Source organism: Cydia pomonella, chromosome 3 (genome assembly GCF_033807575.1).
Source record: "Cydia pomonella isolate Wapato2018A chromosome 3, ilCydPomo1, whole genome shotgun sequence".
Lineage (NCBI taxonomy): Eukaryota > Metazoa > Arthropoda > Insecta > Lepidoptera > Tortricidae > Cydia > Cydia pomonella.
The window spans coordinates 9726203-9742859 of NC_084705.1; the positions used below are offsets into that span (position 1 = coordinate 9726203).

Here is a 16657-nt window from a genome sequence, read left to right on the forward strand (position 1 = left end):
AATAATCTATGGCAACGCTAAAACCTAGTTATTACATTTTTATGCTGCTATTCTGCTGATCTTAATGGGCTGGTATCAAAGTAAAATATTAAAACTAACTGAAAGATAAACTGTACGTCAAATGGCGGCAACTGAAAACATTTTCACGCATTTCACGCATTTTAATTCAGAGACAAACTAGAGTCGGAGGCCGATTTCCTTATCGTTCGATAGGAACTAACATGCGAGATTTGTCAAAATTGTATGCCATTGACATTGGTACAAAACGTCTTCTCGACTGATATTAGAATAGAGGACAAATCGAATTGTTTTTTTTTTCAGAGACGTTCGAAATTTGAATGTCATTAACAAATCGATTTTGATATAAAGCTGAATGAAGCATAATATTTTCACAGATAAGAAATTTGTTTTAACAAAACAGTTTATATTAATGTTGGCTTTTTACGAATTTTGAAGGCAAGCATGATTATGTGTGTAGATAAATACACATAACAACACATTTTTATTGTAATAGAACTAATAGATCTGCAACGCAACATAAGATATAGATATGTACTTTCAAAAAAATAATATATTTTTTTTCGTCACTCCGAGCTTCGGTACAATGTTTTATACAAAATATTGGTCCGTTATACCTACCTTTTTTCTTATCCGAAGACGTAGGGACGTAGTTAACAGCTGTGCTCGTCGTGGGTGGAGCAGTTATTTCTGAAGAAAATTTAATGATAAGTGCGAGATCATTAAAATAGATTTGTACACTTAAACCCGCTCTTAGAGCAAATTTGCAAATTCCAATGAAATAGATTTTCATAGAAAACTTTTTTTTTTTTTATAAAATTTATACGATTGTATTTGGGGGAATACTGGCGAAGCCTGCGTTGTGGATTTTGCTTCTGTCTTGAGAATATAAAGTTTGAATAAATTAACTTATTTAGAGTACAAACCATCTAGTCGGATTACTCCATCAGTTTCGCCGAGCGAGTTCTTAGCCACACAGCGGTATGATGAGAAGTCCCTGGATGATACTTTTCGTATCGTTAGCTTCATTTTCCTGCTGTATCCTTCGTCAATTAGATTTGTGATGTATTTGACTCCTGTTGACAAATAAAAATAATTAAAATCGCGGGGGATGCACTACATGATAGATAAGAACTAAACATGAGGATCTACAAGGTCGCCAAAAAATATGTCCATTCCCGTTGCCAGGGAGGTTTTGGGCTTATACTGAGCAACTTTCACTATTGGACCAACCCCAATATCGCGAAAAAAATAACATTTCCCTCCCATAGAAAATGGACCAGCTAAAATGTATGAAACAGTCAAGATTTTTTTTCGCGATTTCGGGGTAGCCTTATAGTAAAAGTTGCTCAGTATAAGCCCAAAACCTCCCTGACAACGGGAATGCACATATTTTTTGGCCACCTTGTATATTATAAAGGTGATTCACGAGACGTGGGCAGGACCAACTTTATTCATTCAGTAAATGTTAGCAGATCGTGGACTAGTATATTCAAATAAAACAATCACACATGTTTCCTGTTTTTTAACTTATTGTTAAGTAAAGGCTTTTAACCATCGTGGTCACCCTAAAACACCTTATTACTGAAGATAAAACCTCTTTAACTGTCACGATAGCATAGTTATCGATTCTGAATAAAATACAACTTGACACACTTGATTATTGAATTAAAAACCGGCCAAGTGCGAGTCGAACTTGCGCACGAAGGGTTCTGTACCATTATCTATAAAACGGAAAAAAAATCATATCTGTTTTATGGGAGCCCCCTTCAATATTAATTTTATTCTGTTTTATAGATTTGTTTGGATTTGTAGATTATAGCGGCAACAGAAAACGTCATCTGTGAAACTTTCAACTGTCTAACTATTACGGTTCATGAGATACAACCTGGTTACAGACGGAAAGATAGACAGACAGACGTATGGACAGCGGAGTCTTAGTAATAGAGTCCTGTTTTACCCTTTGGGTACGGAACCCCAAAAAGTAACCAGACTAATGACATTCAAACTGACCTTTTTCACGTATTAGTAGTATTTGATGGAAGGATTCTAATTATAGCGTGGCCATGTATCTATGTCGTAAATAAATTATAAATAAACTTTAAAAAATGCGTTAATCCACTAATGCTGGTATTAAAAAGTAGCTTGTCATGTCTCTTGAATCACCTTGTATAACTAGGCACTGATAAAATTAAGTTATATTCCAATTTATCTTATTAGTGTGGAGCCGTCCTGCCATGGAGGGTAAACATCTCCAAATCTGTATTCGTTATGTATACACATACGAGCATGTTGATGGTTTCTCAATGGGCAAAACCTGCTAGAACAAAATTTACGATTTACATTGTCATACTTTTATAACGAAAAATACAAGGTGTTAAATTATTAACAACGAATCAACGACCGACGGCTGAGACATTGTTTCGATTCTGGAGTAATTGTAATCAAATCTTCGGAACTTTTATGTAATTCGATAATAATCATTAATTTTCTGTAAATTCAAATCACGTCAAGGAAAGTTGAGCAGTTGTAAACAAATACAAAATGGCGGTTTGAGTAAACTTCCTTTGTAGTATTATATTTCAGAAAACATTGCCATAAACAACATCTCCGTTAATCAGTGTTAAATTAGATACTGCGTAGCACGTGCTTATTGCAGAATGGTTTAAAAATGGAAGCAATTTTGTAATTCGATAATAATCATTAATTTTCTGTAAATTAAAATCACGTCAAGGAAAGTTGAGCAGTTGTAAACAAATACAAAATGGCGGTTTGAGTAAACTTCCTTTGTAGTATTATATTTCAGAAAACATTGCCATAAACAACATCTCCGTTAATCAGTGTTAAATTAGATACTGCGTAGCACGTGCTTATTGCAGAATGGTTTAAAAATGGAAGCAATTTTGCATGGCAACGTCAAAAAGCACAAACCTGTGCAATGAACCTTCGATGAAATTAACCATTTTTGAAAATCATTTAAAGGAAGATAATGATATAAAGTTTGTTTTTGTACAGCATTCTAACGCATAGCCAACTATGTAAAATCGAAATACGCATTTATTAATTCAGAAAGCAAATATACACAAGGTGTAAAAGTTCATCTCAGAAAATGGAATTGCAAAATATGTAAATCTTTTATATAAAGTATTCCAAAACCTCTCTCATGTACGTGGTATAAATTTATTTCTCATTTGGCAGTTGTCTAGTTTAATCAGATTGTGAAGACAAGGGTTCTGAGGCCGTGACACAATTATCACTGTTGCCACGTGATGCCTATATTTTGTGGCAATTAATAAAATAAGTAAATCAATGTCATTAAAGCTACATGGTATATCTACAAATAAGTGTAAAAGGAATAAAGATACGTTGTATACACGACTCTCCTATATGAGCTTCGGCACTCGTGATATTTCGCATATATTTGTCACGATAAAATATTTTTTTACCTATAGCCGAACATAAATAGACGAAATTTATAGCCGAACATAAATAGACGAAAATTGCCATAGCGTCGGATTATTACAGCCGGACTAAGCTAACTCTCAACAAAATCTGCTGTGACCGAATATGGCAGTGCCACAAATCAAATTCCTATGAAAACACAAAGATTACATTGGCACTTCCACATTTGTGTCAAATAAGCAAATTTCTAAGCGATAGGCTTAACTACGAGTACACTCCACAATACCTACAGAAATGATAAAATAAGCTTAAGTATATATAGGCGGGCCAACTAATCGTATCAATACTAAGTAGGGCTCGTCTGCTTCACTTATAATTTTTTCTGCTGCTTGTAGAATAATACATACGAGAGATAGTCTACATACTATAGTTAAAAGATATAATAATACCTGATATAATCATGTCTCCGCGATCAGTGGTCCAGTAGTTTATGGAGGAGGGGTAGGCTTCGGTGTGGCACTCCAGCACCACGTCTTGGCCCACGTAGGCGGCTTCCAGTTGGTTCGGGATCGATAACATCGGTGGGACTGCGCACATGTTACTTTATTATTCATTTACTCCGTACTTTCGTCGCGTCTTTTAATTGATTTTCGAATATAGGTACAATGTCGCAGATGTAGAATTGCGAAGTTGAAGTTATGTGTAGGTAGTATATAAAATATATTATTCGATTTGATTATATATGTACATTTAACATTTGTAGATATAAAATGTCAAATTAAAATTATAGTGTGTCAAATGTCAGATGTAAATTTAAAAAATATATGGTACCTAATTAGTAACGATATTTGCTTGAGCACATAAATAATTATATTTTGTTACCCTACTGTCTTAAAAATTAAAGAAATACAAATATTTTATAGTTGTTATAGAAATATAACGACTGTTCATTTATAACTTAGACTCCTATATACGAGTATCAAGCATTCGGAGTGATTTTAATTCAGAAAGCCGCTGCGTTGGTTAATCGAGTAAAAATTACGTGAACGTTTTACGTATACCCGTGGAAATGAAGAGAGTCGTAGGTTGCGAGCTCGAGAATACTCGAGATGCGGAATGTGAATTAAGGGAAAGACAGCGAGTCATTGGTTTCGGGGGCGAACGCGGGCGGGCCCGGCGCGGGCGCGCGAGAGATAGTATCGCCATTATCGCGTCCGTACCGTATTCACGTCAGCATAATGCTCTAATTGGGCGCAATTACGGCCGATCCGGCGAAGGCGCCGTCAGGTAGAGACGCCGTGTCCTCGTAAATACTCGTTAACGACGCCCGCCCTGAGAAAAATAATATTTCTGAACGCTGACTCCCGCCAAAAGAAAACGACGTGAAAATGCTCACGTACTTACCAACGGAAGAATTTGAGGCCAAGTTAATGGGGCGGGCAAAATGTGCGGGCATTTTCTTTCTTCCTGATGAGGAAGTGATATTGGTACAATTTGCTTGGCTGCTGTTTTACGACCTTCATTCGCGATGAGTGACGCGCGGAAGTCTTTACATTAAACTGCTAATTGATATTTATTTCATTCACTCCGTGACTTCGTGGCCGCTGTTCGGCTAAACGGCAAATGAATCTCCAATATTAAATTATAAAACTCATTTGTATTACCATGCACGTGTTTAGAGCGAAAGTTATTCGATTAAGAATGTTGTTGATTTCGATATTATAAATTTCATACTATATCAATAATTCAAGAGAACTTCACCGGCTTTTCATATAGCGCATTTATTGAAAATACTGATGAGAATAATTACCGGGGCAAGCGAGGTGATATTAAATGATCGTTAACGGTAGTATAGGTGGAAATAAAAACCTAACTCGGATATAAATTTTGGTCCATGTTACGAGACTTAATGTTATTCGTAGAAACATTATCTATAAAAATTATAATAAACGTATTGATATAAGAGTGGAATGGACAAACAATAACTCGTAAAGCGGTCAGAGGATTTGTATAAAGAAGCATTGTGAAGTACAGCTGCCACAACGTTGTTGGTTTAAGAAACGGGAGCCGGCCAAATATGTAGAATTAAATATCATATGTTTAATTATTTCCCCCTTGAGCCAAGCCCTAGAATGGACCTCGCGAGGCAAGAGAGGAGCGGGCCATCCCAAACAAACCTGGCGGAGCTCAGAGGCATCCGAGTTGACGGCATTCCGGCTATCATGGCCCGAGCCGCAGCAATCAGCCCAAGGCAGAACGAGATGGCGGCGCACTGTGGCCGCTCTCTGCCCCACCGAGGGGACATAGGACTTTCAGACAAGTCAAGTATTTCCCCCTGATTTATCAAATTACAGACTGATAACTTCCTTCAAAATCGCATATTTTTTTGCGAGTTGGGAAAAAATTGTTTCACCACACCAACTGGTAAAGACCCTCTTGATTGTTCAAAAACTAATGAGAATGTTGCATTTTATCCACATGTGGGCAAAGTAATCAGATACAAATTTTGAATTGTTTCCTTATGTCAGCTAGTAGCATAATAAATAAATAATAAATAAATAAATATTATAGGACATTATCACACAAATTGACTAAGTCCCACAGTAAGCTCGATAAGGCTTGTGTTGAGAGTACTTAGACAACGATATATATAATATATAAATATTTATAAATACTTGAATACATAGAAAACACCCATGACTCAGGAACAAATATCCATGCTTATCACACGAAATATGCCCTTACCAGGATTTGAACCCGGGACCATCAGCTTCGTAGGCAGGGTCACTACCCACCAGGCCAAACCGGTCGTCAATTGACTTTTAAATGATGATTTTGAATGATAATTGTATTATTACATTCATTTGGATTTGATTTAATTTGACTATTTTGGTATTTTATAGAATAGTTTCTTCGCGTTGGTGTGGTGGAAAATTTTGTGTTTCACTCTGAGGCAAAGTTTGTTTAATCCTCGTGCCTTGAAACCCTCGCAACGCTCAAGATTCCATTTCTCGAACCGCTCACTATGCTCGTGGTTCAATTTTGGAATCGTTCGCTTGCTCGAGTATCAATATTAGCACGAGCGGTTAAACAACAACTTTGCCCCCTTGTAAAACAAATAACTATTTTTTACTCCTCTACCCACCGACGGAGCAGCAGGTGACTTTCACGAAGCTGTATTATACAACTCCTTTAACCACTTTAGGAATATACTGTTATTTAAAGCTTTACGTCTTGACGCCTTCTCTGCAATTAATTTATGTACCTGCCTACCTATATGGTCTAAGTTATTTATTATTTATTTCTGTCAAAGCTAAATATATTACCATATATCATTATTTTGTCCACCAATAGGCGGGAGAGTTTAGTGTAATGCTTAATAAGCAGGAAGTACAAAAACATACACATAAGGATTATGACTTACATTGCACCATGAGCATGACGCGTTTGCTGATAGAAGGTGGAACACCGTTGCTCGCAATGCACAGGTACGCGCCCATGTGCAGTCGCGATACCTTCGATATTGTCAGGTTCTCTCCGTCCACGACGTTCACTGCACACCAAAAAAAAATTAACATTAAATAGAAGCTCTAGGAACTGTTACCATGAAACACTACTCAATTATGTGCTATTGAAAATTCCATACCAAAATGAGAAGCTCACGGTTACATAGATTTTTGTTAGTTCATGTCTGTTTTAGTATGATTTTTATTTCCATACATTTTGATTATTTTTGTCGTTCGTACTTTTATATTGATGTGAGAGATATGTACAAATATCAGTTTCAATTTGAGAAGATTTTAAAAGTCTGAATATGCCTCTAAAAATGTGTAAAGAATTATAAACTGCATACAAATTTGCGTACCCCATCAGTTTTGTAGAAGTCGCTATATACATTATGTTTGTATTTAAGTTTTTGCGTATGACAACTGTCATCTTATCGATATCGAAATATAAAATTTGACTCATCTGATCGCTGCTGTTACTGCTGTTACTACAATTTTCAGACATACTTATTTAAAAAAGCTAACTTCGGTGATTGGATGAGAACCTCGAGATAGGAAAGAAATATTAATTTTATTCTGTATTTAGTATTTGTTGTTATAGCGGCAACAGAAATACATAATCTGTAGAAATTTCAACTGGCTAACTATCAGAGTTCATGAGATACAGCCTGGTGACAGACGGACGGACGGACGGCGGAGTCTCAGTAATAGGGTCCCGTTAACGTTAGGGTACGTTTGACCCTACGGAACCCTAAAAACTATGCAAACCACCTATATAAACGGGAAACAAATTCACCCTTTTTACCGTAACTAATATCTATTCTTATGCCATATTATAAACTTCTAGTCTTCGAATCAAGCTGCAGAGGAGGGTTAGAACCTTTATAGTTTTTTTCTGCGGAACCCTACAAAGTAGGGCGAATTTCATTACAATACATTGATTATTAAGGTACCTCTGCTGCTGACTGTACAAAAAACAAAAAAATCATTGCAAATTGCAACATAATTTAGTATTGCTTGGTATATATTAAGCGTGCATTTAAACTCATTACAAATAAATGCCAACTATACATCACAGCATGAAACGAATCTCGAGCGTAAACACCAAAGTAAATAGATAGGTACCTGAAGATATTAATAAACCACATATTCTAGTGCTATCTATCTCGATTGTTGATTCAATTGTGCAAATATTTCTGCTATGCGATGATTGTACAATTTGGTCTTATTGTGCGAAACAATCGCTTCAAGTCGTCCTCATTCCGCCGGAAGGTCTTTCCCGAACCATTGCCCAGAAATTCACTTCAACAAAATAGCTTCGCTTTATCCCCTTCTAGAAATATATTTTAGGACAGAGACGGGCTGATAATATTCGCGCTTCGATTATGCAATCGAGGGTGAGGTAGAGGGTTTTCGAGTTGCCCTCGTCGAGTGCCGTCCGTGGGTCCATTCACGTGAACTCCGGCTTGTACTTTCGCGCTCCAGAGATTTCCTTTTATTTCATCTGTTTTGTTTCTCCGTGAGAGAGCCAACGCCATCATAACGAACACTTGAGAATTTGACCGGTTATTTGTTGGAAAAATAAGTGCTTTCAGCTGAATTTGATAATGGTGTGTGTGAACAGCAACCTAATCGAGAATAAAGCGACATGTAACTGAGCAATAATTTAAAATATTGGGACCGTGCACGACGACCGCGCCATGCTGTTGCATGTTGATGACCGGTTGCAAATATAGGTATAGGTATTTTGTTACAACTGTCAAGCGAGAAATAAGTAAAAATAATAGTAATTTCAATGAAATCTCATGATATAATACTATCTTAGACAATTCTGGACGATGGTAGTCTTGGCATTCAGTTATAAATGAACTTGCTTGTAAACAAAAGGTTGGGTTAGCTTACTTTTGTTTTCTTACGGCAATTATCCGCTTATTTCGCTGTACTTGTTTCCACCATACTTTTGGAAAACTGTACAATTTGCTGTCACAATTCTTGTATTGTTTTTGCAATTCGGAACAACACAACACAAATTGTTAGGAGCACATTTATCTTGAAAACAATCAATGTTTACTGCCTTGGAGGATTTGAAAACTGGAGACGCCTTGTCTGTAATTTCCTGTACAAAACAGTACCGACGTCAGTCCATACTATACATATGACCACTGGTCGAGTTTTTCGACAGAGAGGTAAGATCTTAAAGGCGACTCCAGTTGTTAAATCCTCCAAGTTTACTGCAAAACCTATGACATCTGACTATTGATGTGAGTACACATCTGAGTACCTACCGCGAACCACGTTCGACGTGTTGCCTCTCTGTCGCTCTTTTAAATTCGTACGTAAGTGTGATAGGAAGGGAACACGTCGAAGGTGGTTCGCGGTAGGCCCTCTGACAGTTAAGCCAGAGGCTCTACTCTTCGGAAAACAAAAATTAATATTTTTGTACCTGCTTAAATATGAATTTGTATAGCTCGAATATTCAAGAGCGATAGAAAAACAGATAAAGAAATTTCGATTATCGTTTTTCACTGTAGGCCCCCAGCCCCAATAGTTTCATTTTTAACCGTAGCGAGCGCTGTAATCGTTTCGGGTTCTGCCACCACTTGCTTTGTACGCAGCGAATATCGTACTTTAGAATGAGGCTATGCACTACGTTTTGCACAGACATAAAACTGTAATTAATGTATTGATCCACAAATGTTATCGAAAAGTTTGTAAGCATCTGCGATTCCAACACATTTTTTCACTTTTGGTTTTAACGTTTAACGAATGTCACTTTAACAACATCTTCAGAGGTATAACATTCTCGTCGAACCATTATTTATATAATGTTGGTGACATCCATAGAATGATAAGATCCATATAAATGAGTGGTCCATAGAAAGATAAGGAAAAAAATTCAATTAAAGATATGAGAATACCATATACGAGTAATATGTATATAACCTGACCTGATTCACCGTTGCAGTTGAACTCCTGGCCATCCTCGCGACGCCACATGACGTAGGGCTCGGGGTAGCCCGTGGCACGGCACACCATGGTTACGTTCGTTCCCTCACGGACCACCATATCCGTCGATGTCATATTGTCGATGATCACAGGAGGAACTAACCAGAAAAAAAAAACTTTAATAAGACTAGGAGTTCGCTCAAAACTCCACAAATCACAATAAACCTTAATTGCCAATTTTTATTTGCATGTACGCAGAGAGTTAATATGGGGGTAGGTAAAGAAAATTCAATTGATAACATGGATGATGACATGGTGGAAATATTCGCTGTATTAGGCACGGTCTTGGTAGCTCAGATGGTAGAGTTCTGTAATAGTGATCCAATGGTCGTGGGTTCAAGTCCCATTTCCACTTTTAATTTATTTCACTCTATTCGCAATGCTCCAGCAGTCAGTTATGTAGTAGTCGCGTTTAGAACGTATTTTATGTTCAACAGCACACTGCTGCATTCGTCATCCGAATATGACTGATATTATGGTACCTAATGAAGTGATGTCGGCAACTGTTTGGAAGAAGTTGTGGTCTGAGTTTTCCCGATCTCTAAACCTACAATACTCATACCTTGACAATCCTATGTTTATTTTTAATTTTAAAATTTCAGTAAAAATAAACGTGACCAATATTTTATAAGTTTATTTTTATGTATTACAGACATTTTGTTCAATGATTATATATCGCGTAGTAATTTTCCTCTTACATGGTACCTAGGTCACTATGAAAATGTGAGCATAAAAACGGCAATTGTTTCGGATCTTACTAAAGCCTGTAATAGGCTTAAAGGATTATGTACCTGTGCTGATATGTGATAATGTAAACTTTGGCTATTTGTTGTCTCGATATTTTGGTGGGTACAGTTATTTAGATCAAACGGAATTATAAATAGTAAATAGTTAAATCTCGTAAATAGTTCATGTGAGAGTGTTTTCTCAAAGGCATCCCCGGCGGTCTGCGTCCTTTCAGTCCGTGGTACTGTCGTATCCAAGCCTTTGCTTAGTCACGTAATCCCTACTGGGCAATCACAATCCTGTTTTTAGCATATATATTCAAGCTTAGCAGAATATACTCTAACCTGAAATAAGAGTGTCTATTTTGTCGTGGTTTTCCTCATTGACATTCTTGTACTTCTATTTATATGTTTGGTTTTGCCCTCTACAGCTTTTTATATACAACTGAGAAATATACACTTACTTATTTCGTGCGATGCTCTATGACATATGTAGGGGCAAATGCTATATAATCGTAGGTACTTGTGCCTGTTGGAGCATTACGAGTATACTTTTAGACAATGCCGGTATTAAAAACCACGGATGATAGATTTTAGAAATATTGTGTACTTTTATTTTACTTTACTTATATTATATAAATTTGTAATTTTTAATTTGTGAACCGAGTACAAATATAGGTACTTAATTATTGTAAAAAAATGAGATGTATGATTATGTTGACTGTTTTTGATGTAATATGAAAAAAAGTCTGCTACTATATCTCTCCTGAATGCTGATCTAGGTGAGCGTGCTTACCGACGACCTGCAGGTATCCTTTCCTGGAGCGCATAGGGTCGGTGTTGACCTGGCACATGTACCACCCGCGGTCCACCTCCTGCACGCTCTTGATGTGCAGGTACCAGGAGCGGTGGTCGTTGTACGACAAGCTGATGCGCGGGTTCTGCGTTATGATGTTATGGTGGATGCTCAGGATCGTCTGCGTATCAACGCGGACCCATGCCACCTAAGAAAAGGGTTACAAGGTTTTAATTTAACAGTTCGATCCAGAAAACAAAATACTATGCAGAAAATTACAAGTCAGACTCAAAACCCGTAACCTGTGTAATGTAGTATTCTGCATTCTGAACGGCTTGACAGATTTAATTCAACTACACGTATGTAGTATCATTAGATTCGCTTGATGTGAGATACTAGTGACGTTGCCGATCATCGTACTAAGTGAGGGAAAGAAAGGCAAGGAAAATAGGTGTGTGATGATTATTTTCAGTGAGTGAAAAACAAAATTGCTGCCTGAAGCTGATTCTTTTAAAGCTATCAAACAATTAGCTGGTTGGTTTAGAATAGATTTTACAACTAGCAATGCATTATTAAAACCAGACACCCAGCTACAGAGAATTTAAACGCTCCACGTATAAATCATGCTCTAATTTCACTAACTAGTCGCCTTGCATGATTAATATCAGGCGAATCGTGCATTCCAAGCAAAGTGATATTAAGTTGGCTTGTTAAAACTTCCTCGCGAGCGCCAATGACGTGCAGCGTGCTCGGCGCGATTTCCAGAGATAAAACACCAGCTCGTTATACTGATGGTGTTATCCTACTCACTATAATAAATTAAAATTTGTATATTAACAGTAAGCATGTGCACTTGACAGAAATATGGTTCGTATCTTTTTTATTTTTTATTTCCTACTGAAATTGTTCTTAAATAAACATGTGACAATATAATATTGAAGTAAAACTTGCTCGATCTATTGCAATTCTGTCACGGATATTCATCCCATCCGATCCGGCAATAAGTGTAGCTTTTAGCGAGGAGCGCTGCACGTTGGGACCGATCACATATCGCGTTCTTGGTATATTATAAATTCAAAATAGTTTTAACATTACCAAAGTTGAAAGGTTTTCCAATTCAACTACCTACAACAAAATGTAGCTAGTATTTTATTTTACGAGGAAAAATAACAACTAAGAAAAAACAAATGTTGTCTCTTATAGGGACCTAAAAAAACCTTGGCCGACGACTACTAAAACTGGCATCTACTTCACCGACTAGTATGAGATTTTTGTAAATTTTGAAGAGAAAACCTTGTGATTTCTGGGAAAAATGTCTGACAAGAAAACTAAGTTCTTCACATTTTTAATTCCTCCCTGTTTTGGGGCATTTGACTTTTTTACTTTAGTAAGTAACTTCAAATTTTGTGTGTAAGTGACTATAATACTGCAATTATTGTTAACAAACCAGGACAACTTTCTGGCTTTCTTAACTTTCTCTCCTATTTGTCATTGTCACTGATTATACTAATTAGGAGGTTAAAATTTATCATAATTTTTGAAACTTAAAGGTAAATACATCACAAAAAATCTTTAAAAAAGAAAACCTACTTTAAAAGGGAATTAATACATTTAGCGCTAGCAATGTTTGAAGGCGGTGCCATGCCAAATCTTAAAAGCGTCCACACACTGTCAAACCGAATGCCTAGTGCGATTCGATAATAAGGAAAACTGTCCATTACTTGGGCATATTATTTTTTAATACAGTTGCTCAAAAAGTGGTACTTTACGTAGCTGTTTAGCGTGCGGAAAGTTGAATTTCGCGAACTAGTGCTTTTTACTTTTCCACTTGTTCCAATTCATGACTACTTATTGATGAGTGTTAACAGTTGTCAATAGAGTTGAATATCATATCCGCCATATATGGCTTCGTATGCGGTAAAGGGTACCCGTAGGTACTAGGTTTTTGTGACTTCTAAGGCGTAGCTACTCTACAAGAATATATGTGGGCAGTGAACAAGTTCTTATAATGAGCCATTTCGAGATGAAGCAGTGAAATAAAACATTCATTGTGTAAAAATATAATGCTTTATAATTTTTAGGGTTCCGTACCAAAAAGGTACATAAGGAACCCTTATGGTGAGACTGTCCGTCCGTCCGTCTGTCTGTCTGTCACATCGCTAAATATCTCGAGAACCACTTAAGCTATCGATTTGTAATTTGGAATAGTTATGCACAACGCTAACCCAGACACATTGAAAGTATTTTTTATTATTTTTATTTTTAATAATTATGGAAAATGCCCAATATGAAGAGGGGGCAAAATTTAAAAGTCTAGTGACTAGGTCAAGTGGGGTATGGTGGGTGAAAGAGCTCAAATTGAACATTCCAAAACAATTTTTAATTAATTTTTCATAGTGAAAAAAAAAATGTTTTATGAAGGAAAATGTAAAAAAAATCATTCCTCCCCCCCCCCTTTATCTCCGAAGTTTAAAGATGAAAAATTATGTTTTATTTTCATAATATTAGCATTACTATAAATTTTACAGGAAAAATATAATCAGTTCTCTATCTTGACAACTTTTTTTTTAATTAACACAAAACATTTCCGAATTCAGTTTGCAATTTAACCAACTTTATGTGTATTTATTACACTTGAAATTTCTATGAGATTAAATTAAAGACACGTATTGCCGATAGATGGCACTGGACAAAATTATACTTAGTATAGGTACTCTTCTGATCAAAATTTTTCGCCCCCTTTTATGCCACGAGATAATTAAAGTATAAGTTAACTATTAAGTTTCTACGGAACCTTCGGTGCGCGAGTAAAACGAACTCGCACTTGGCCAGTTTTTTATCAATGAGCTGCAAAAAAGTCGCATATCAGCTGATTCAGACAATCTTAGATATTCATTATGCATCTAAATACTCGTAGATACCTACCCCACAAACTATACAATATCACCGAGGGCCTTAATTTTCATACAAAAGGTGCCTGAGGAAAAATGGGCCCTGTACTTATCAGGATGATCCTATCGTAAAGAAAGTTTGTACGCAGTCTTAGAAATAATTAAGAAATGGAATTATAAAATAAAATATCTCATTTCTACTACATATTTTGAGATTATACGAACTTTTAACATGACCAATAGGTAAGTATTAAAGCCAAACGCATAGGAAATGATAGTTTTAAACTATGCGTGGCCTCTGTGCTATACATGTAATATTGAAATTTACCTTGTAGCCCCGTAAGTCTTCGACAACGCACGCGAGCAGAGCGTCGCGGCCCACCGTCACCGTCACGTTGGTCACTGGTTCCACAAACCGCGGGAACAGGGATTCTGTAACAAGGAACAGGTTACTTGCATCATTATATAACGTGTATTTTTGATACAACCGCGTAATCAAAGGGTATATGGGGTAGGGTTTCATAAAAAATGGATGATTTTTTTCCATATAAGATAATTCAGGAAGCAATGTATTACTACTTTGTTTTAACTTAAAACGTTGCATTAATGACATGATGTTACAATTGTCACGAGGGATCACTAAGTACGAAATACAATGCCGCTCGAAAAAAATTCAAAAATGTATTATTATTGTTGTGGTTAAGAGTAAATTAAAATTATCTTTTAGAATCATTTCATACCACTAAACCTACGTCTCGTTTAAGTTCATAGTTATATCAAAAATACACGCAGTATATAACTTAAACCATAAAAGATAAAACGAAGGTTCACTATGTCTCAATCCTCGACTTTTGCCTATTAATGTCACTGCACTATGCGCGCAAGCTCCAAAAAATGTTGACGAGAACTCTGTCACTAGTGACATTTGTTCAACCAGAAAAAATAATGTTGACATGACAGCTGATATACGACATCAAAAACAAAGGTTATGAGTTACACTGGTATCTTTTGATTAAAAGATAGTGTTGTAAATATATTTTTTTTACATTTACAAACTCCTTTTAAATTTAATAATCATCACAATCGAATAAATTGGTACCAAGTCAAATCAATACGATTTAAATTGAATTGACGAGGTTCCAAATGAATTGCAAAACAATCAGCAGAAAGTGTTCGAATAATAGCGAACGTATTTTGAAATAATTGGAAACACTAATTGCTACAGGATAGCATATAACGTACATATTTGCTACATAAAACAAGCAATCCATCAAAACTTGCATTAAACTTGTCTCCAACAAATACTGTCTAGCAGGTGTCTAGTTGAAGTTTATTGATCGTCACCAATGACTCGATGGATACTTACTCGGGCGACCTTTTCAAACAGCCATTTTTATTTATTCACCGTGGTAAAGAGATTGCTTGCCTTGCTCTTGTGGCACCGAAGCAGGCCAATTAAAAACTCTTACATTGATTGAGCATGATGGCAAAAATATAGAGTTGGCAATTTTGAATCGAATGTATGCAGGATGTTTGACTGTCATTCTTTTACACGGTTGATACTATTAAATATTCTTAACTGTAAATTAAGTCGCAATCAGTAGAAATCAATACATTTGGCATGCATGTAGTTTTTGTAAGAAAAAAACTGAACTTTATTACCATCTGAATTATTGAGACCCTGCTATCGGCAAAATCGGTTGATTGTGTTGCTAGCCAATTTTGGATTGCCTCGTTTGTTTTCTACCAGCTGCAAATTGCTCTGCGCTGTCTAAACACAAGAAGTATGTAGATACTTACAATATAAATAGTCTCTCCATTGATTTCCTATAAAACAATAGCTTAACTCATGATATTATGGTACCTATTAGTAAACTATGTAAGTAAGAAAGTATGGACCCTACGGAAGACCAGCGCCGGCTTCATAGCTAGCATTATGCCGAGATACGCACTTAATGTTCTGTTTTTCTGTTTTTGTTTGTAGGTACATGTTTGTGAATGTTACGAATAAATGCCTTTTATCTTAGTCTTCGATCTTAACTAATCGAAGGTTAACCTTTATTAAATTATTATTTGTTTATGTTATTTGTCTTCATATTATAGGTTTCACCTTCTAGTTTAGAAAAATATATACATTGTTTTGCTTACTTCTTTACCTTTACCTAAAGTAGCTTCTGTCTGCGACTTTGAGTGCGTCCAATTAGTATTTTCCATAAAATAAAATCATAGGATTACCATCTTTAAAGGATAATAACTATTCTATGTCCTTACCCGTTAGTCAAACTATCTCTTTACGTCAGGCTATGTCAGGAT

At 36.2% G+C, this 16657-nt stretch overlaps 1 protein-coding gene across 1 annotated transcript in view; it reads right to left on the reverse strand.

Annotated features, from left to right (window-relative positions):
* LOC133516017 (lachesin-like) overlaps window positions 1-16657 on the reverse strand; it is a 63432-nt gene that overhangs the window by 6654 nt on the left and 40121 nt on the right. Inside the window, exons 2-8 of the mRNA XM_061848692.1 lie at window positions 14673-14776; window positions 11454-11661; window positions 9875-10030; window positions 6845-6973; window positions 3870-4007; window positions 945-1094; window positions 640-708 (exon numbers count right to left, since the gene is read on the reverse strand). Coding sequence (XP_061704676.1) covers window positions 640-708; window positions 945-1094; window positions 3870-4007; window positions 6845-6973; window positions 9875-10030; window positions 11454-11661; window positions 14673-14776 — 954 coding nt within the window. The remainder of the gene's footprint in view (window positions 1-639; window positions 709-944; window positions 1095-3869; window positions 4008-6844; window positions 6974-9874; window positions 10031-11453; window positions 11662-14672; window positions 14777-16657) is intronic.